The 22,228-nt window shown below is 42.3% G+C and overlaps 1 protein-coding gene across 1 annotated transcript in view; it reads right to left on the bottom strand.

Annotated features, from left to right (window-relative positions):
• The window catches only part of LOC147717758 (uncharacterized), a 75,480-nt gene that overhangs the window by 9,039 nt on the left and 44,213 nt on the right, over positions 1-22,228 (bottom strand). The window contains exon 2 of the mRNA XM_086924546.1: positions 7,269-7,436. Coding sequence (XP_086780672.1) covers positions 7,269-7,436 — 168 coding nt within the window. The remainder of the gene's footprint in view (positions 1-7,268; positions 7,437-22,228) is intronic.

Raw genomic sequence — 22,228 nt, 5'->3', positions numbered from 1 at the left:
GAAAAGGGAAGGTTTAGGGACTGGCAAGGGGGATGCACTTGCCCAGTCAACATGGGAGTACCAGACTGCACACAGGCTCTGCAATGGCAGACCTGAGACACACTTTACAGACTGCTTCTGTGGATGGCACAACCAGTTCTGCAAGTCCACCAGCAGCATTTGATTTACAAGCCCTGGGCACACGCAGAGCACTGTACTCGGGTCTGACAAGTAAACCAAACCAGTTGATTATGGAGTCACTAATCCATACATCAATTTACAATAGGGAGAGCATATGCACTTTAGCACTGATGAGCAGTGGTAAAGTGCCCAGAGTCATAAAACAGCCAACAACAGGTCAGAAGAAATACAGGAGGAAGGCAAAAAGTTCAGGGATGACCCTGCAAAAAGGGCCAAGTCCAACAGTCCCACCTAAAAACAGATGCGTTCATGCTACATAGAGAATCAACAGTACAGAGGGGTATGGTCATGGCCACTGGAATTATGTTTCACATTATAGATTTGCCGCCTTAGCCACATAATCCAGCATCTGCTGCATAATCTGCTGATTTTAACAAAAACCTGGAGTATTTCATCCAATTCTGGAGGCCTCAGCTAGAGTACTGCGACCGGCCTGTAGACATGACCTGGAGTACTCTATCCAGTTTTGGAGGCCTTACCTGGAGCGTTAGGTTCAGGTCTGGAGCCCACACTGCATCAAGTGCAGCTGAGTGGGGCTCACCTCAAGTGTCAAGTCCTACTCAAGTATTTGTCCTATTCTTGAGGTTTTAAGTGGATTATTGTACTCTCTTTGACTATTCACTGCTGAGAAACAGTACTTAGTGTCCGTCCCCTTTAGAGAACAGCAGCTCACCATTTGGTCATTCACAGCAACTCACTGTGACTGATCACGTTTGGCTTTGGTCAAATTGCAGGAGCCTGACCTTGCTGAATATGTGCACAGAAGGAGTGACAGAATGGGCTAAACTTAGTTTCAAAGAAGGGGGCGGGGGTGTCTCCAAAATGTCTCTTGACATCTGCTGGACTGTACCACCACATCTCTCCATCCGAGTGGCATTTCTGTGTGCCTCCCTGAGTAAATCTGATCAATAAAAAGCTTCAACTAATCTTAGCCACTGGTAGTTACTCTGGGTCATATTCTACTCCAACCTTTTTCTTTACTTTTCCTCCACAGTCTGCTTCCAAACATAAATGAGCGCATCAGTCCTGTCCCCGCACAATGCGAGACAGTCCTAACCAAACTGCTAGTTGTCATCCCCTCTGCATGGGAGTACAAACAACTGTCGACAAGTTTTAGCCTTGTTGAACCCCATAAGTGAACTACAACTGGAGGTCAATCCAGCTGCTGCAGTCGATGAGCTGAGACTCACCTTTTATTTCCACTGGGTCTTCTTTGAACATTGAGAAAGGACTGGTGATATACAGATTACTTTTCTATTAAGGCGCACCTATTAAGTCACTGTTGACCAAATAGGGACCCTTGTGTCTAGTCAGGGTAATGGGGTACACTCCTAAAATAACCCCTGCTCACCCCTTGGTAGCTTGGCACGAGCAGACAGGCTTATCTCAGAGGCAGTGTGTTAAAGCATTTGTAAACACATACAGTAACATTGGAGATGGACACCACACAGGTTGTATTATTAAAATAATTATTTGTATATAGACTTAACACAAGACCACAAACGACAAAAATCCACAACACTGTACTTCAAAAATGGTAGAAATAGCTTAGTTCTCTTTAGATGTAAAATGCAACACTTTGAGTTCAATGTACCTTTGGCTGCGTAACGCTCTACAACGAACGTGTTGCAGGGAAGGTGAAGCTTCGGTTCCTTACACGCAAGAACGGTGATGCATCGGGTCCCTACTGTTGCATAGGGGATGTGTCAGTTCTTCTCTGGTGAGGAGATGATGCGTCGGTTTCTTACTGCGCTCCAGTGGCCTTGCAACCAACAGCCCTGTGATCCGATGAAGATCCGGTGCAATAAAACAAAATGGCGTCTTCTTCTTGATTCGACAACGATGCGTGCCCGCCCAACGGCCGTGCGGCGACTCAACGATTCTTCTGAGCCGCGACAGGCCCTGCGACACACTTCTCTGGCGATGCGAGGTGCTTCGGGTAATGCAATGGCGACAGCGGCAGCACGCTTCTCCAGTGATATGACGGCGTCTGCTGCGACAGCGACACTCATCTCTGGTGATGCAACAACAATAGCTGTGGCGGCGACACGCTTCTTCGCCTTGAGTCGTGCTTCCAGCTGCCAGCGACATGCAGTCTCTCAGAAGGCCCAGCACAACAGCTAGCACTTCCATTCCCAGCAAGGGAAGGCAGGGGAGCTGGTTGGTAATGTCTGTGGTCCCTGAGACTTCAGCAGGAGGCAAGTTCTATCTCAAGACCTTGGATATCCTTTACAAGTTGATCTGAAAGTAGCACAAAGTCGTTTCTCCTTTCTTTGGCAGTCGGGCAACCACTGCAGGCCAATCCCCCAAACAGCACTGAGCTTAGGGATAAGTCTCCTCCTCAGTTTCTTTGGTTCCTCTCCTCAGCAAAGGTTCTTCTTGTTTCCCAAAAGTGATCTAAAGTTCTGAGGTTGGGTACCCATATTTATCCTAGCAAATACTTTGTCCTCCGAAGGCAGAGGGTCCTGTACCTAATCCAAACAGACTCCTTCTTTCCTTTGACAGTGTGGGCCATGGACATCAGACGTACCACAGGAGGTGGAGCCAGCATTGTGGATGGCAGGCCCAGACCTATTCAGATCCCAGGTGCAACTCTCCCCACCCATCTACATGCAAAATGCTCTATTCAGCCCTGTGCTGACTCACCCCGCCTCCAGCAATCCCCCAGGCCCTGTCACTCAAACTCCAGACAAGGAATACACAACCTAGCAGAGGCAGGCTTGGATAGTTAGGCAAGAAAATACCTACATTCTAAAAGTGGTACTTTCAAAAACAGAATGTTAAAACCAACTTCATTAAAAGATGTATTTTATCATTCTGAGTTCAGGCATACTAAACTCGAATTTCTACCTAATTCCCTCTAAACTCGAATTTCTACCTAGGATTATAAGATGTTATGATCAAACTGCCCATTCTGGCCTATGGGAAACAGGTAGCCTTGCAATAGTGAAACACGAAAATGACTGTAATTCACTATCAGGACATGCCACACACATCAGGGCATTTCCTACCTTTTACCTACAATGCACCCTGCCCTTGGGCCTACCATAGGGGTGACTAATATGCAGAAAAGGGAAGGTTTAGGGACTGCCAAGGGGGATGCACTTGCCCAGTCAACATGGGAGTACCAGACTGCACACAGGCTCTGCAATGGCAAACCTGAGACACACTTTACAGACTGCTTCTGTGGATGGCACAACCAGTTCTGCAAGTCCACCAGCAGCATTTGATTTACAAGCCCTGGGCACACGCAGAGCACTGTACTCGGGTCTGACAAGTAAACCAAACCAGTTGATTATGGAGTCACTAATCCATACATCAATTTACAATAGGGAGAGCATATGCACTTTAGCACTGATGAGCAGTGGTAAAGTGCCCAGAGTCATAAAACAGCCAACAACAGGTCAGAAGAAATACAGGAGGAAGGCAAAAAGTTCAGGGATGACCCTGCAAAAAGGGCCAAGTCCAACAGTCCCACCTAAAAACAGATGCGTTCATGCTACATAGAGAATCAACAGTACAGAGGGGTATGGTCATGGCCACTGGAATTATGTTTCACATTATAGATTTGCCGCCTTTGCCACATAATCCATCATCTGCTGCATAATCTGCTGATTTTAACAAACACATTGTTTCTACTCAAATACTTCAAAAGTTACTAAAAACGAAGTGACACCTGTTGCCGCACAGTGAAAGGCCCTTTTCAAAGGTTGACTGGTCACCTTTCTTTTGTTTATTGCAAATGAGGTGCAACCAATGCCCAGACAGTGTTAAGTTTAAAAATGAAGTAATATCACAAAATGCGTCACATTATGCTTCATAATTTTCCTTTTCTTACAGCATAATTTATTTAACCCTGCTGGATAATTTGGCCCTCGCCTGCTGCATAATTCCAGAGGCCTTGGGTATGGTAAATCCTTGGTGTAGAACTACCGTACACTTAAGGACTTTGCTCCTCGGAATGGAGGGTAACCTTGGAACTCGGTGTTTCTTCACAGATTACTACAAACTTTTCTCTATGCCCCAGTACTGTTCCATGAATATATTCCAATGGTGAAATGTGTCTTGAGTAAAAGCTGGGTTTCCTGCACAGCCCTTAGCCCAGGTTTACCAGACTTGGCAGTAGGTAAGAGGTTGATTACTTGGAAACTGTATTTTACAGAAGGCACTGCCCTTTACAACTACTGTCACTAGAACACAAGCAGAGCGATGGGGGTTAGAAGTCCCTTGAGTAAAGAATGAGAGATGGAGAATGAGAGGAGGGCATGGGTTCTTATACCCCTGGTCTGTAACATTATGTCCTGGCTGATAGCATAATTTCATTGTGTCACTTCTGCTGGACGTATGGAGTAATGTGCCAAGACGGGAAGACCTCACCTTGAGTTTTGTGTATAGCCTGGAGACTTGACTTGGAGTACTTTTCACCTAGGTATGGAGGCCTCACCTGGAGTACTGTATCTGGGCTGCAGCATTAACCTGGTGTATTTCATGCTGTTGTGGAGGCCTCAACTGGAGTACTGTATCTGTCCTGCAGACTTTACCTGGATTATTCCATTAATTTCTAGAGGCCTCATCTGGGGTACTGTGACCGGCCTGCAGACATGACCTGGAGTATTCAATGCAGTATTTCATTCAGTTCTGGAGGCCTCTCCTAGAGTACTGTGACCAGCCTGCAGACATGACCTGGAGTATTCCATGCGGTATTTCATTCAGTTCTGGAGGCCTCTCCTAGAGTACTGTGACCAGCCTGCAGACATGACCTGGTGTATTCCATCCAGTTCTGGAAGCATCTCCTAGAGTACTGGGACCCGCCTGAAGGCATAACCTGGAGTATTTCATCCAGTTCTGGAGGCCTCAGCTAGAGTACTGCGACCGGCCTGCAGACATGACCCGATGTATTCCATCCAGTTCTGGAAGCATCTCCCAGACTACTGGGACTCACCTGAAGGCATAACCTGGAGTATTTCATCCAGTTCTGGAGGCCTCAGCTAGAGTACTGCGACCGGCCTGTAGACATGACCTGGAGTACTCCATCCAGTTTTGGAGGCCTTACCTGGAGTGTTGGGTTCAGGTCTGGAGTCCACACTGCATCAAGTGCAGCTGAGTGGGGCTCACCTCAAGTGTCAAGTCCTACTCAAGTATTGGTCCTATTCTTGAGGTTTTAAGTGGATTATTGTACTCAGTTTGAGAGTCCACACTGCTAATGTTGTGTCCAGTACAGTAAACCTTTTCTTGAGCATGGTGTTTGGGGATTCATCTGGACAGTAAGACCTACATTTCTGTAGGTCTTATATTGTAATTGGTATTTATATAGCACTTACTACCCCAAACAAGGGGTCAATGAGCTTTATGGTGAGTAGCACGCTACTCCGAACCCAAAATGGATTTTGTGCTCTGTTCTGAAAGCAATTTAATGATTTTTATCCCCTTTATGAGACCACATGTGCAGTACAGTACTCAGTTCTGGAAGTCACATCTGCAGTCTTGTGTCTAGTTGTGGAAGCCACGTCTGCAGTAGTGTGTCTAGTTCTGGAAGCCACATCTGCAGTATTGTGTCCAGTTCTGGAAGCCACATCTGCAGTATTGTGTCTAGTTCTAAAAGCCACATCTGCAGTATTGTGTCTCGTTCTGGAAGCCACATCTGCAGTATTGTGTCTAGTTCTGGAAGCCACATCTGAAGTATTGTATTCAGTTCTGGAAGCCACATCTGCAGTATTGTGTCTAGTTCTGGAAGCCACATCTGCAGTATTGTGTCTTTTTCTCGGGAGGGGTACACTTTCAGTACCACGTCCGGTGTAGTGTGCCCAGCACAGGAGGCTCTACAGGTAGCATTATGTCCAGCATTCTAAATATTATGTCAATATAGCGAGGTAATATCTGGAGAGTTGAGTTCAGCTGCAGAGGCACACAGCCTTTCATACTTCCAAGGTTGGTAAACTTGAGTACCATTAAATTGTTAATCAGCATTGTCTGATAATCACATTTATTAATTGCAGTACTTACTAATGGTGGATGTGCTATATGAAACATTGGATAAAACATGTATTTTCCTCCTGCTCCCCCAACTCGTTTTTGCGCCCTCTATGGAACTATCACTCACCGATCATTGTGTGGTATCGAACTGCAACTAACCATTCACGACTGTCTGTAAAACGGAGAGCAACTACTTAAGATGATCTACCAGTGTCTGTACCATAGAGAGCAGGTACCGAGTGACCGCTCACTACTCTGTCTCTTGTTCTAGTGCGAGGGGTTCAGGCCACGTTTTGGTGGACATGGAGGGATTAGCCTTGACTGCCGCACTCTCAAAGCAAAGTGTTCATCACACTCTGCGCCACTCAGAGCAGGGACTCAGTGACCATTCACCACCATCTGTACCACTGAGAGCAGCTACTCGGTGACCATTCACCACCATCTGTACCACTGAGAGCAGCGATTCAGAGACCGTTCACCACCATCTGTACCACTGAGAGCAGCTACTCAGTGACCATTCATCACTCTCTGTACCACTAAGAACAGCTACTCAGTGGCCATTCACCACCATCTGTACCACTCAGAGCAGCGACTTAGTGACCATTCACCATCGCCTGAACCACTAAGAACAGCTACTCAGTGACCATTCACCACCGTCTGTACCACTGAGAGAGAGCAGCTACTCAGTGGCCTTTCACCATCATCTGTACCATTGAAAGCAGCTACTCAGTGGCCCTTCACCACCGTCTGTTCCACTGAGAGCAGCTACTCAGTGACCATTCACCATTCTCTGTACCACTGAAATCACTTCCCTCTGCCTTTACCACTGGGAACAGCTACTCAGCAGCCGTTTACCACTCTAGCACCACAGACTAGCTGCTTGCTAACCATGTATCAGTGCCTGCACCACTATCATTTTCAATCCAAATAAGAGACTAACATGTCCACTGCTCACATTAATTTCAAATATCACTATGCTAATTCACAACTAAGCCTTTTTGGGTTCTGGAGTTGTGTGTTACTCACAGAAAAATCTCTTTGATGCCTTGTCAGATGTAGTAAGCGCTATATAAATGCAATTACAATTAACTACTCTGAGTGATCAAAATACTCACAGTGCCCACAGTGGCATGGCCCGTCTCGCCTCCGTCGACGCTCGCGGCGACGCTGCCTGGCACTCCCATGGTCACAGCTGCAGCTGCAGGGGGCCTGCTGAGGTGCTTGCTGCGCATTACGACTCGCCTCTGCACGTTCACGCTTCTTTTTCACTGCATAACGTATACCTACGTGCAAGGGGAGAAAAAGCAGAAAAGATAAATTAGTGTATTGCAGCAATGCTCCTGTGGCACCAGGAACTGGAAACCCGCAGCTATCCCCAGATTTGAGGTGGGCGAGCCACTTAAAGCTCGAGCCAGGCTCCAGCTAGATGCCAGGCTCTGGCTCTGCTCAAGGTCTTCTTGGAACCTCCAGCCCAATATGAGGGGATGGGGTCCCAGGGGATTATTAAAAATTAGTAAAAGAGGCTATTTTTTTGTTACGATAGATTTACCGTACGCGGACGGTGCGATTTACGTAAGTCGTCCCATGAGCGTACCTAAGCAAAAAAAAGTAAAATATTTTTAGATATTTATGAAGTGTATGTGTTTAGATGTTTGGTGGCTCTAAAAAGAGCCCTTGTGTTTATTGGGAGATTTTAGTACCTACAAGTAAGTACTGAGGCAGAGTATTAAGTTTATAAGGAAGACTCTGTTTCCCTCATCTGTAAAATCTACACCATCTCTCCTATAGATGCCTTGCATATTGAAGCGCAGATTGTTGTTGTAAATGGAACCCATTCTATAGTCTCGGAGAAAGGCAGAAACTGATTTATTCACATGTTTCCTAGCTTTCTCAATCTGTGGACAATATTGGTTGGACCAGTTCCATTTCTGCCTTTGGCATATATTAGAATAGACAAAGGCAGTTTGGGGGAAAAGTGTCATCAGTTGTCGAAAGGTGTCCTTCATAAACATTTCCAGTCCTACCCCAGTCAAAGTGCCTAGGTCATTGCCACCACAGTGCAGAATTATGAGGTCAGGGTGATGGAGATGCATAAAGGATTTCAGCAATGGCATCAATTGCTGCCACTTTCATCCCCTCTGTCCAATCCATTTAATGTCTACATTTGATAAACCTAGGTCTTTGTGAGTTCCTTTCTGTTGTGCATACCTTTCACGCCAGAAAATATAGCTATGTCCCACAATCCACACTTTAAACATCTTGAAGATAGGTCTGGATGCATTCAGATGGTCTCTGTAAATGAAAGGGCAGTTTGAAGTTTTTTTTTCTAAAATGGTGGATAAGTGGACGTTTGAAAAAATCAATGAAGTGATTGGTTGTTTGAAATGTTACTAGCTACAAAAATAGTGTGCATGTTTCTGTTTTTTAAAAGCCTGATTTTTATTGGTTAAGAAAAACTGATAGAAAAGAACGTTACATAAGATAAGCTGGTATATTCTGAAGTCAAGCACACTTGCTGTTTTAATTTGCAACAATGTATGATGAACTTTTCACCTGTGTGCTTAGTTAGGTGTTTCCTGAAGTGTTTCTATGGTAACTGGTAGAATGTGGTTGGGGGAATGGTTGAAAGTTTTGTCAGTTAGAAAGGGTTGAAAAGTTCAAGCAATATAAAAGTGTGTTTCATTTTGTTTTAATGTGGGAATAAATGTGATTTGTTACTTATTTGTGTATGTGTGTAGATTGAGTATGTAGATTGATAAGAAAAGTTTGCTTTTTGGGATAGTACTTTTTTTTTACCTCCTAGGGTTGATTAGGGAGTTTTTCCAATGATACTCAATGTTCAATTTTTTTTATTTCTTGCTTAGGTACGCTTACGGGACAAATTCCGAAATTCGCACCGTCCGCGTATGGGAAATCTATCGTAAAAAAACAATAGCCTCTTTTACTAATTTTTAATAATCCCCGGGGACCCCATCCCCCGGGGCTTTAACTATATGTTTGCGGGGGAGCTCATGGCCCCCCCGCAGCCCGGGGACCACCACCCCTGGGGCTTTTCTATGTTGGGAGGGAGGCCGCGCGGCCCCCCTCCTGAAGCCATTGAAGGCCCTGGGGATCACCACCTCCTCAGGGCCGGCTCCTGCAGTGTCCTGGGGTGCCTACCCCTGGGACACTGCTGTTTGCTATGGTAGGGTAGGAGCCTCGTGGCTCCCACCCTACCATAGCAAACTGCTTTTCGTCAGAGAGAGCACCATGTCAGCTGCTCTCTCTGATGAAAAGCAATGCCGGCTCTCTAAGGACCTGGGGAGCCGGCTGGGACTTTGGGGGCTTTGGGGCTCCCCCCACGGTCCCCAATGTTTTTTAGTAAAAGAGGCAATTTTTTTTTACGATAGATTTACCGTACACGGACGGTGCAAATTCTGTAAGTCGTCCCATAAGCGTACCTAACCAAGTAAAAATCAATTTAAAAAATACATTTTACAGATATCTTTCAATTTTATATGTTTATGTGTTGGTTGGTTCTATTGAAACTTTTTCTGTTTATTAATACTTGTAAGTAAATACTTAAGCATAGTCTAAAGTTATTGAGGAGAAGTGTTTTACAGTGTGCTGAACTTTTGACCTTTGTTGATAGTTGAGTTTTGCATAATCTGTTGGGGGTAGGGTGGAAAGTTATGTCAGTTTGAAAGGTTTGAAATGTTGAGCCAATGGAAATGTGTATTTGTTTTTGAATTATTGTGTGAAGGAATTTGATTTGTTAGTAATGTGTATATATGTGTAAAAAGAGAGGGAAAATGTGCCATTTCTTTGGTTCTGCTGCAAGCACTGGAGCAGAGAGATTCTGTATAAGGTTATCTGCTGTGTGAGTGGCATTCTTCTTAATCTACCAAACTATTTGAAAGGTGAGTTGATGACTTTAAAGGGATTGCGTGTGGTGCATTTTATTTTTTGTAAGAGTAATGTGTTTATCTTTGTAAAGTTTGTAGAATCATATTCTGAGTTTGTCTACTTTTGGATAACTATTATGGTCTAATCATTTGGTAAGTTAATGTGTTTAGTTAGTCAGCTTTTTGGAATAAAGTGCAGTACTAAAAAAAGTAGAATGTTTGCAGTCACTTATGTAATGCCTTTAGTCAGTATTCATAGACTGCTGCATACACTGATATTGTGTGTCATGTTTGGAAGTAATGCTGGCAAAAAAGTAATGCTGGAAATTGGAAATGTATTTTGAAAATGACTCAGGTTTCGGCACTGTAATGTAGTGCTCGTATACATGGACCGTGTTCTGTCTCTTAAACGTTTTAGTGTGGGGAATGTGTTTTTATAAAAGGTATGGTTTTAACAGAAATTTTTGACTAGGATCACACTGAGTGTCTGTGTAAATGAAATAATTATATTTGCACCTTTTTTATAATGTTACCTGTCTCTCCTCACAGTCTACCTCTCTCTGCTTATAGTGTTTTCTTTCTTCTGATATTGTGTCTCATGTTTGGAAGTAATGCTGGCAAAAAAGTAATGCTGGAAATTGGAAATGTATTTTGAAAACGACTCTGGTTTATGCACTGTAATGTAGTGCTCATATACATGGGCTGTGTTCTCTCTCTTAAACGTTTTAGTGTGGGGAATGTGTTTTGGTGAAATTATGGTTTTACAATTTTTGACCAGGATCACACTGAGTGTCTGTGTAAATGAAAGAATTATATTTGCACCTTTTTTTATAATGTCACCTGTCTCTCCTCACAGTCAACCTCTCTCTGCTTATAGTGTTTTCTTTCTTCTGATATTGCGTCTCATGTTTGGAAGTAATGCTGACAGAAAAGTAATGCTGGACCACTGACTGGAAGGGACGTTTATCTGTGGGGCGGAGTCAAGGAACATGGTGGCGGCAGGCTAGCGGCTGTCGCGGAGCTCTCCACCCGAGTGTACGAGTAGCGAAGACCCGGCAGAGCTTAGCGGTAAGAAATTGATGGCCGGAGGCTCGTGAGCTTCCCTATGCCTTGAGAATGAGCGGCTTTGTTGTTTTTTCCTTGTTTTGAGGAGAGCCGAGGCGGCGAAGGAGAAACAGAAACGCAGCGGTCGGCACTAGGACCGCGGGACTGGGAAATGGTTATAGCGATCGTAAGCTGGGAGGACGTCGACGGAGGAAGTACGCGGGACCCGAAAAGCAAGACTTTGCAAGCGGCAAGAGCTGATCTGGAAGCCATAACGGAGGAGCCTGTCACGAGTGTAGGAGCTAAGATAAGTGGTGAAATACGAGAGGGGGGAACTTGGAAGTGGGGTAGATGCCAGTATTTAAGAAGCGTTTTCACATTACAGCAATACAGAGGTCCAGTATTTTGGGGGCATTTGTCGATAAGTAGATATCCCTTCCCTGCCATATTATTCACCCTTGCTAGAGGTAAAGCTCGTATGGAGGCAGCCTCACCAGCGGCAACAGCAATAGCACCAATCATATTTCACCAGAGGGAAGGGGGCCTAGAGACCGAGGCTGGCACTGGAGCTCCTACACTAACAGACTCTAATTTAGCTAAACCAGAGTATAAGGGGAAGGACCAGGTTAACAGCAAGCTGGTTAAAAACCGAGGAGAGGTAGTTAAAAATAGATATCAGTTGAGGTCCAAACAAGAGCTCAAGCAGCGGGGGGTTCTAGATTCAACTGAACTTGGAGAGAGGGTGAGACCCTCACCTCTTATTCCACATAAAAGCAAGAGGAAACCTAGTTCCAAGAAATCAATTATTAGTAAGCCTCTTCAGCAGATTCCAACGCTAAAAAATACCCCCTCCCTCAAAAGTTACTTTAAGGTGCTAGAGAATATGAATTCCTCAAAAGAGGGAGCAGGTGTAGAAGAGGTCCAGCAGCCTATGCAGGAGTCGGTGCCTACCCCCGCACCTGGTCTGGTTCTCTCTAACAGGTATTCCCCATTGATTGAGATTAGAACCGAGGAGGCTTTAGTGGACCCAGAGAGTCCAGTAAATACAGACAGTGACACTCTATTAAGTTGTGGCGGTACCGACATTACCTCTGATAACTCCTCACTCCATCATGAACTCTTGAGTCATAGTGAGTCGGCGGGAATTCATACAAGTGTATGGGACTCAGATACTGCTCTTATAGATCGGGCCTTACCAGAAAAAGAAAAAGAAAAGGGAACAGAGGAAGATACAGGCGTGTTTTCTACTTCCCCGCAGGCGATAGATAAGATTGGGCTTTTGCTTCATTCCCTGAGAAGCGATCTATTGGAGAAGTTCGAAATCTCTGAGACTAACCAAAAAAGATTACAGGATAGGTTTGACCTACTAGAAACTAGAATGGAAGGAATAGAAGCACGAACAGTTACCCTGGAGAAAAAGGTCTCTACTTTGTCAGGGATCACAACATAAACCAGTGAGGAACTAAGTGCCTTAAGGAAACAGAATGAGGCGCTAATGATGGACATGGAGAGATTGGAGACGCACTCAAGACGGAACAACCTCCGTATTCTAAAAATACCTGAAGGAGAGGAAGTAGGGGATATAAAGGCCTTTGTCTGCAGACTCCTTAGAGAGGGGGTACTAAAAGACCATACAGACATAGATCTTGAAGCGGAGATACAGAGAGTGCATAGGGACCCCTTCAGGATACACCAAGACCGCAAAGGGCCTAGGAAAATATTGGTTTACTTTCAGACTTTTTCTGTGAAAGAGCTGATATTGAGTAAAGCTTTAGCTAGTGCTTCTCTTCACTACCGGGCCAACCCATACCAAATCAGGTCTGACATAGGAGGAAGAACGGCTCAGAGGCAATGGGAACTGGGGTCAAGAATGCCAGAGTTGAGATCTTTTGGAGCAAAAGTGCAGATGAAATTCCCAGCCCTGCTCAAGGTCATGTGGAACAATAAAACATATACTTGCAATCAGCCGGAAGAGGTAGATGATCTGTTAAAGAGAATGAGGGAGTAGGTAAGGTCAGGTCGATGATTTCCTGTCCTAAATTCTAAAACATCTAAATACCTAGCCTTCATTTGTAATAATTAAAAATACATACATTTGTATATACTCCTGTATTTAGATGGTGTCTGAAGGGCATGATATAATTCTGAGACGTAGGACAATTATTAAAACAAGATATTAAATAATTAAATGATATACCAAACTACACGAAGTGTTGTTAAAAAAACAAACAAAAAAAAAAAAACACATAATCACACAGTTTTTGGGGTTTACACATTAGGTATGAATAAATTCACGTAAAAGGAGGGAGATGAGGTGGGAAAGGACCGAACTTAGGGAAGCATTAAAATTATACTAATCTGCATCGATTAACTAACTTGTGTTGCTATTAGTAGACGTGGACACGGGACAAGGGACTAGAGTGATAGAGAGGGCTCGGCAGGTGGAGAGCTCCACAAGGGCAGGACAAATGCCCAAGATGAAGGGGGGGTTCCTTGAGGAGGGGGGTGTGGGGGAAGAGGGGGGGAGGGTGGAAAAAAAAGAAAAAAGTCCTCATCTAAATATAGAAACTCTAAAACAACTATCTATACACATAGACAAACACAGAAACATAAACACACAATTAGCTATTTAGGTAATATAATAGAGCTGAACAGGGAGAGTAAAATATGGTTATGGCTACTAACCCCCATATAGCAGTAAAATCATATCTTGGAATCTTAACGGAATAGGAAATCGAATGAAACAGCAGAGGGTTTGTGATTTTTTAAAGAAGCTTGAAGCTAGTATATACTTACTTCAGGAGACCCACATTGAGGAAAATTAGTGTAAGAAGGTCTTTGAGAAAAGGCATTGGGTACAGGACATTTTCACCCACATGCATCAAACTCCCGTTTTGCGTTTCCAAATTTGCGATTTTTACCGAATCGCAAATATGGATTCGCAAAACATGATGCATCATTGAAAATGCTAAATATTTCCGAATCGGTAAAAATCGCAATTTTTACCGAATCGCAAATATTATGCGAATTCAAAATTGCGAATTCGCTATTCTCATTGATTCCTATGGGCCAAAAGGCCCATAGGAATCAATGGAAATTGCGAATTCGCAATTTTGAATTCGCAAATGTTGATGCATTACATGGGTGCAGGGGGGGGGGTCCAAAGGACCCCCCCCTGCACCCCTGAAATGTATTTTTAAATGGATGTTTCACACACACATGTCCTAAGGACATGTGTGTCTGTAACATGACATTGTTTAAAATGTAAATAAGAACATTTTAAACATTTTTCGCAAATTACCACGAGGTTCAACCTCGTGGTAATTTGCACTTCCAAACTTTGTTTTCGCAATTTGGTTTCAGAATGATGCATTGCATTTAAGGAATCGCAAATTTGCGATTCCTTAAATGCAATCGCATTCTGGAAAGTCGCAAAATTAGCGATTTTCATTACAAAATAATGATGCATCTGAAAAAGCATTTTTGGAGTCGCAAACGGACGATTTTAAGGAATCGCACCGTTTGCGACTCCAAAAATGCTTGATGCATGTGGGCATTTATGCTCTAGGCAAAAGGGAACAAATAAAGGAGTAGCAATAATCATTAGAGCAAACAGGAGTATTAAAGTTCAGAGGTGGGATACAGACCAGACAGGGAGATGGTTGGCAGCTGAGTTCTCAGTAGCAGGTACACTTTACAATGTTGCAGTCTATTATGGCCCTAATGAGGATAATGAAACTTTCTTGGTTAAACTCGAGAGGGTTTTAATTTCCAGTAGGGCACCTCTGATTTTAGGGGGAGACTTCAATCTTGTCCTAGACACTCAATTAGATCGTACCTCAAGAGCGAAATATACCTTGCCGAAGAAATCCCTCACTGCTCTTAAAAATATAATGAAAGAACATAATTTGTTGGATGCATGGAGAACCAAAAACGGTGATCTCAGAGAATACTCTTTCTATAGTAAAAAATACAAGCAATTTTCGAGAATTGATTTATTCTTGGTAGATCACCTTTTGGAACCAGTCCTGACCTCGGTTACTCACATCCCAGTAGGCCTTTCTGATCACTCAGTAGTACAACTCAACATTAACCTTTCAAATGCTACCATTGAACGCAGATGGACCCCGGATAGAACAGTTCTCTTAGATGTCAATATTAAAGCTAAAATCAGAAATAGCATAAAGGGATTATTTCTTATTTAATGTGGGCTCAGCACTAGAACAGACGGTTTGGGAATCATTTAAGGCTTTCCTCAGAGGTGTGTTGGGATCCCACATGAGATTAAAAAGAAAAGAGATTAAAGACACAGAAATTAAAGATCTTGATTCTATTAAAAAGAAAGAGCTGGAGCTTCAACATGCAGCTTTGGAGGAAAGGGAGAGGATTCCAGAACTAGAAAAAGAACTTTTTGAGCTACAGTTGAGTCTTAAAGCCAGTGCTGACAAACAGATTCACGACAGATGGGAAGTTCGCAAACTAAAAAACTTCGAATACGGAGAAAGATGTGGGGCACTTCTGGGGTGGAAAGCAAGAGCAGACAGGACCAGAAATAACATTGACACCTTGATCCAAAGGGCCTCTGGAAAACAGTTATTTAAGGAAGAAGAAATTAGGAAGGAAGCCAGAGGATTTATGGAAGAGTTATTTCAAGAAAACATCAAGGTCGGCATAGAAGACTTAAAGAAGTGGTGGAACCAAAGGGCATTACCCCAATTGAACGAAGAAGATAAGAGGACCCTGTCAAGAGATATCACTGAGGGGGAAATAAGAGCTTAATTAAAGAAAATGAGTAGGAATAAAGCCCCAGGCCCTGATGGTCTGCCAACAGAGATTTATAAAGATTATGAGGATGAGATCACTCCACACTTATTGACTCTTTTTAATAACATCTATCAGCTAAAAGGGGATATCCCACCTTCCTGGTTTGAGGCCACCATCACCCTAATCGCAAAACCAAACAAAGATCCAAAGAATATAGAATCATATAGACCCATATCTCTTTTAAACCCGGACCTTAAAATATTTTCTGGAATTTTGGCCGAAAGACTATCTAAAGTTATTAAAACTGTTATTCACCCTGACCAAAGGGGCTTCATTCCAGGACGACAACTTAATGAGCTGACCTTTCAGGTCATAGGCGCAATAGATTATGCTGTAATTAAAGGATTGCCACTCACCATCGTGGCAATTGATGCCGCGAAGGCTTTCGACCAAGTCAACTGGGTATTTCTGTGGGATACCCTAACAAGGTTTGGTTTTCCACCACCTTTTATTCAGGCTGTTAAAAACCTTTTACGGACATCCACGAGCTAAGGTTTTAGTTAACGGGGCCTTGTCAGACTGGTTCGAGATATCGAGAGGGACGAGGCAGGGCTGTCCCCTGTCTCCTCTCCTTTTTGATTTATATATAGAGCCTTTTGTTACGGTGATTAGGTCTGACCCAACAATTTCTCCTTTTAATATGGGTGGGCTGGAACTTAAAACTGCGTTATATGCTGATGACTTGTTGTTATATACTACCAACCCATTAGAAGCGATCCCAAAGTTATTTACTCTTGCAGAAGAATATGGAGCAGTCTCAGGATACGGCATCAACAAAAATAAAACAGACATAATGAACTGGAATAGTCCTATCCCCATTCCTGATGTAAAGATCAAGATTAGATACTTAGGTATACATATTACTGAAGATCTACTAGACATACCTAAAGTGTCTTGGCAGGTCGTGGTGAAAGATATAACTAAACTCCTTCAAAGATGGTCTAATCTTCCTCTTAGTATTTATGGAAGAGTTAATTTAATTAAAATGGTAGTATTTCCAAAAGTGACATTCTTATTTAACAGTATTCCGCTAACATTCCACAATAAAGATATTTCAAACCTTCAGGGGAAAATAAGTTCATTTATTTGGGCATCTAAGTCTCCAAGAATTGCTTAGAAGAAGTTAAGGAGAGGGCTAAAAATAGGTGGATTGGCTCTCCCTGATTTGCTTACTTACTGTCATGCATTTCACGTAAAAAATTTTAGACTCCTGGCCAATAAATTAGACGCATCGTCACATGGTCGTTTGTTTCAAGCTCTATTATCTGACTTACCTCAGGGCCTCGAATTTTTCTTGTTTAAATTTGGCGCCCAAAAATTCTACAAAAAAGTCCGCCTCAAAATTTTACTAACAGCCCTAAAAGTTTGGCAAACAGCATGTAAAATATGGAAGATTCCATATTACAATTTTTCGGCACCAATCTGGGACTCCCCCGGAACACCAGAATGTTTATTAGATAGGCTCTCATCCCCCCTGAGAGAGGCGGGTTTAAATCGCTAGGGAGATCTCCTGGTGAATCAAGAACTAATAGACTGGGCATCCTGATCCAATATAACAGGAGGATCTCTAGCTAGGTTTAAATATTATCAGTTATCATCATGGTGGGGAAGCCAAAACTGGATGTCAGAAACTGAAGGCTGTGACTTTTTAGACCTAGCAAACAGACAAGTAGGTTGGAAGGGTGAGGTCTCAGCGTGGTATAATGCACTAATTAGGGCAAATGATAGTCAAGAGGCAGAGATTTCAAAACTCTGGGGAGACATAATAGGAGAAGATCCAGAGAAACAATTGGAGGTGTGGTTAGATTAATTTGCAATATCTCAAAAAACAATAAAACCCGCTAATCTTAGACGAAACCATCTTTTTACGGCACACAGGGTATACTGGACCCCCTCCAAGCTCTCAAAAATATCTGGAACACTAAATGTATGCCCCAGATGTAAACATGCAGAGGCAGATGATATACATATTTTTGTAGAATGTAGTGAGATCAAAAACTACTGGTTATCGGTCTGCACCTTCTTGGGGGAGGTACTGGTTAGAACAATTACAGGTAGCCCTAGATTGATCCTTATGGGCCTGTTAGAAGAATATGACTTGACAGATAATACCAATCAGTTTATATTTTATGTGATTGTCATCGCCAGAAGAGAGATGTGCAAAGAATGGAAATCCCCAACCCCTCCTAGGTTTGCAGACTGTTTAAAGAACATCATGGCTATCAGTAAAATAGATCTCCAATGTGGTGGAGAGGAGGCGGAAAAGATCTGGGCACCATTGCTTAAATGGTCGGACAGTTAGACACTAAACGTCCAATGATTAAGCCAGGGGTTTGCGGTCTGGTCCTCCCCAGGACAAGGTACAGGAACATCGAACAGGGGAGTTGGACTATTAGAAAACCCACCTCTGGGAGAATTCTCGAAGGCCATACATATAACAAAATATTCCAGGGCGCACAGTAATGTTTTTGTGTTGGCAGAGTTGAGAGTTTCCATCTGGAGTCATTTTATCTGGTGGCAAATATGAGGACAAAAAAAAAGAAAAAAAAAAAAGAAAAGTAATGCTGGAAATTGGAAATGTATTTTGAAAATGACTTTGGTTTATGCACTGTAATGTAGTGCTCATATACATGGGCTGTGTTCTCTCTCTTAAACGTTTTAGTGTGGGGGATGTGTTTTGGTGAAATGTATGGTTTTACAATTTTTGACCAGGATCACACTGAGTGTCTGTGTAAATGAAAGAATTATATTTGCACCTTTTTTTATAATGCCACCTGTCTCTCCTCACAGTCTACCTCTCTCTTTTTATAGTGTTCTCCTTCTGATATTGTGTCTCATGTTTGGAGGTAATGCTGGCAAAAAAGTAATGCTGGAAATTGGAAATGTATTTTGAAAATGACTCAAGTTTTTGCACTGTAATGTAGTGCTCATATACATGGGCTGTGTGCTCTCCCTTTAAAGTTTTAGTGTGGTAAATGTGTTTTGTTAAAATGTATGGTTTTACAATTTTTGACCAGGATCACACTGAGTGTTTGTGTAGATTAAAGAATTATATTTGCACCTTTTTTTATAATGTCACCTGTCTCTCCTCACAGTCTACCTCTTTCTGCTTATAGTGTTCTCTTTCCTCTGATATTGTGTATCATGTTTGGAAGTAATGCTGGCAAAAAAGTAATGCTGCAAATTGGAAATGTATTTTGAAAATTACTCAGGTTTCTGCACTGTAATGTAGTGCTCATATACATGGGCTGTGTTCTCTCTCTTAAACGTTTTAGTGTGGTAAATGTCTTTTGGTAAAATGTAGGATTTTAAAATTTTTGACCAGGATCACACTGAGTGTCCGTGTAAATCAAAGAATTATATGTGCACCTTTTTCTATAATGTCACTTGTCTCTCCTCACAGTCTGCCTCTGTCTGCTTATAGTGTTCTGTTTTTTCTGATATTGTGTCTCATGTTTGGATGTAATGGTGGAAAAAAAGTAATGCTGCATATTGGAAATGTCTCTGCCTGAACCATCTCACCCTCTCTCTGCACCATCTCTTCTCTGCCTGCACCATCTCTCTCTCTTCCTGCAGCCCTGCTGCCTGCACCAGCTTGCTCTCTGCCTACACCATCTCCTTTTCTGTCTGCACCATTCCTCTCCCTCTGCCTGCTTCCTCTCCTTTGCATCTGCAGAGACCTATTATGATATGGCTGGTGGTGTGTATTAGACAGCGCTACCATGTTAAATCTTTTCCCTTTCTGCTTGTAGCCTCTCACCCTCTGCCTGTATTATTTTCTCTTTGTCGGTGTTACCCCCCCCACCCCCTCTGTGTGCTCCATCTCCCCTCTGCATGTAACATTTCTCCCTCTGTTTGCAGCATTTCCTCTCTGCTGCACCATGTCACCCCCTGTGTGCATCATCTCTGTCTCTGCCTGTACCATCTGTTTCTCTGCTTGAACCATGTCACCCTGTCTCTGCATCTTCTCCCCTCTGCCTGCACCAACTCTCCTTCTGCCTTTAGCCCTTCCCCATCTATATATATATATATATATATATATATATATATATATATATATATATATATATATATATATATATATATATATATATATATATATATATATATATATATATATCTCCATCATTTTATTGTGGGGAATATGTTTTGGTAAAATGTATGGTTTTAAATAATGTGTCTAGAATCACACTGAGCATCTGTGTAAATTAAGGATTTATAGTTGCTCCTTTTTCCATAATTTTCAGTTTCTGCTGACAGTCTACCTCTCTCTGCTTATACTGTCTCCTCTCTTGTGATATTTTTCCTCTTTCTTTATTTTCATTTGTCTTTCGTTATAGTGCTGCTTGTTCTCACAGTCTGTTCTGTACTCTTAGTATGTTTTTGTGCTCATTGTCCCCTCTGTCTCTTAATAGTATCCCTTATTTTTATAATCCGTTGTCTGATCTTTTGATCGTCTCTCTCTCATTATACGACGCTCTGCCTGCTTGTTCTCTCCTCTGTCTGCACTATCTCTCTCTTTGTCCATACATCTCCCTTCTGTCTGCATTATCTCTCCCTCTGCCTGCACCATCTCTCCATCTGTGTGTACCATCTCCCTTTCAACCTGCACTATTTCACCCTCTGCCTGTACCATGTCCCTCTGTGCCTGCAGTATCTCACCCTCTGCCTGCATCATCTCTTCCTTTCTGTCTGCATCATCTCCCCCTCTGTCTGCACCATCTCCCCTCCTCCTGTAACATCACTACCTCTGTCTGCATCATCTTCATTTTATGTATGTGAATGTTGGGAGATACCACAGGTTTCTCTCATGTGCACTGTCAATTACACTTTTACTCTGGGGGCGTACAAGAGGCCCACACAATAAAGACCGCATGCAGTTCTGTGACAGTATTGCTGCTACGGAAAGGCATCTGCAGAGTCCCAATATGGTATGGCTGGCGGTGTGTATTAGATATCACTACCATGTTAAACCCTTTTTGCCCCGGTCGTAAGGTGACCGGGGCAGAAAAGCGGTGGACGATGTTTCCCACTGCTGTGGAGCTGTTAGTCATGGCGGGAGGTCATTCTAGGTGGTGGGTTTTGGAAGCCTGGTGGGGGCAATCTGCCTGCCATTGTAATGGGCCCTTTAATGTCTCTCAGTCCTTATTGTCTTCTTATAAGTAATGTAATAGTGTATTTGATATAATTTATTTTTCTAAAGTGATATATACTTTTTATAATAGATTCTTTTGGTCACCACTAAAAAAAAATCATCATGCCTACTAAAATTGAGAAGAAAGGACAAAAGAAAGCCGTTTATTTAAAGAGGACTCATCTACAACATTTACCTGAAGATCAATGAGAGAGAAAAAGAAAAAAAAGTCCTGGTAAGAAAACTAAGACTTTTCTGCAAAGATTGACAACCGCTAACAGTAGTGTGCGCAGAGTAAACAATACTGTGAGTGTTTCTGTAACTAAGAGAAAAAAGAAGACTCATAGAACTCCAGAAAAAAACGGTATATAGTAAAAGAAGGATCAATCAATTTATCGACATAAGAAGAAAGATGTTTTATAATAGAAGTTTGTTTAATTTGACTTAGTTAATAAAGAATTGTAAGAAGAAAACCACATTTTCATAAGAAGAGAAAATGTATTAAAATTGTAGTTGAGAAAGCATTTAAATTGAAAAAAAAACTTTTCATTTTAGTAATCAATAGAATTCGATCACTAGATAAGGCAATGCATTCAATGAAGAGCAAAAGTAAGTGGAGAAGAGTAATTAACAGAACTAATTTTTCTGAGATGTTTCTGGGTGAATGGAAACATGGTTCAAGTTCTGAGCCTTTTTTTAATGAAGAAAGTTATCTGCAGAGTAATGATTTGTTGCATGCAGTTGACACTACTGGTCGTGCTTATGAAGTTAAAAATGGTTGTCCTATTGAGAAAGAGCAAATTGTTCCTAGAAATGAGGAAGAGTTGTTAGCTGATGAAGTTTTAGGGAGACATCCTAAAGCTCCAGTGTACACTTGGAATTGTAGTAGTATTTGTAGTGTACGGCAGGAGTCTATTGATTTTTTAAGCAATTTCTTACGTAACTATACTAAGAAAAGTGTTAAACAAAAGATTAAGATGTTGAAAGGATTAGACCCTTGCAGAGTGAGACAAATTACTGGATTGCAAGGACATTCTTTAGCTTGTCTTTCTAAAAAAGTGTGTTGAATGTTTTTCACCATTTCAGGATGTTAGCAGTTCATCATACTCAAATGAGGAAATTAGTGAGAAGGTTGTATTATGCAAAAAGTCCAGCACTAATGTTAAAAAAGTTGAACAGTGCTCTTTTG

This window comes from Lissotriton vulgaris, chromosome 5, assembly GCF_964263255.1.
Source record: "Lissotriton vulgaris chromosome 5, aLisVul1.2, whole genome shotgun sequence".
NCBI lineage: Eukaryota > Metazoa > Chordata > Amphibia > Caudata > Salamandridae > Lissotriton > Lissotriton vulgaris.
The sequence above is the reverse complement of the archived record's forward strand: the minus strand, read 5'-3'. Positions and strand labels throughout refer to the sequence as shown.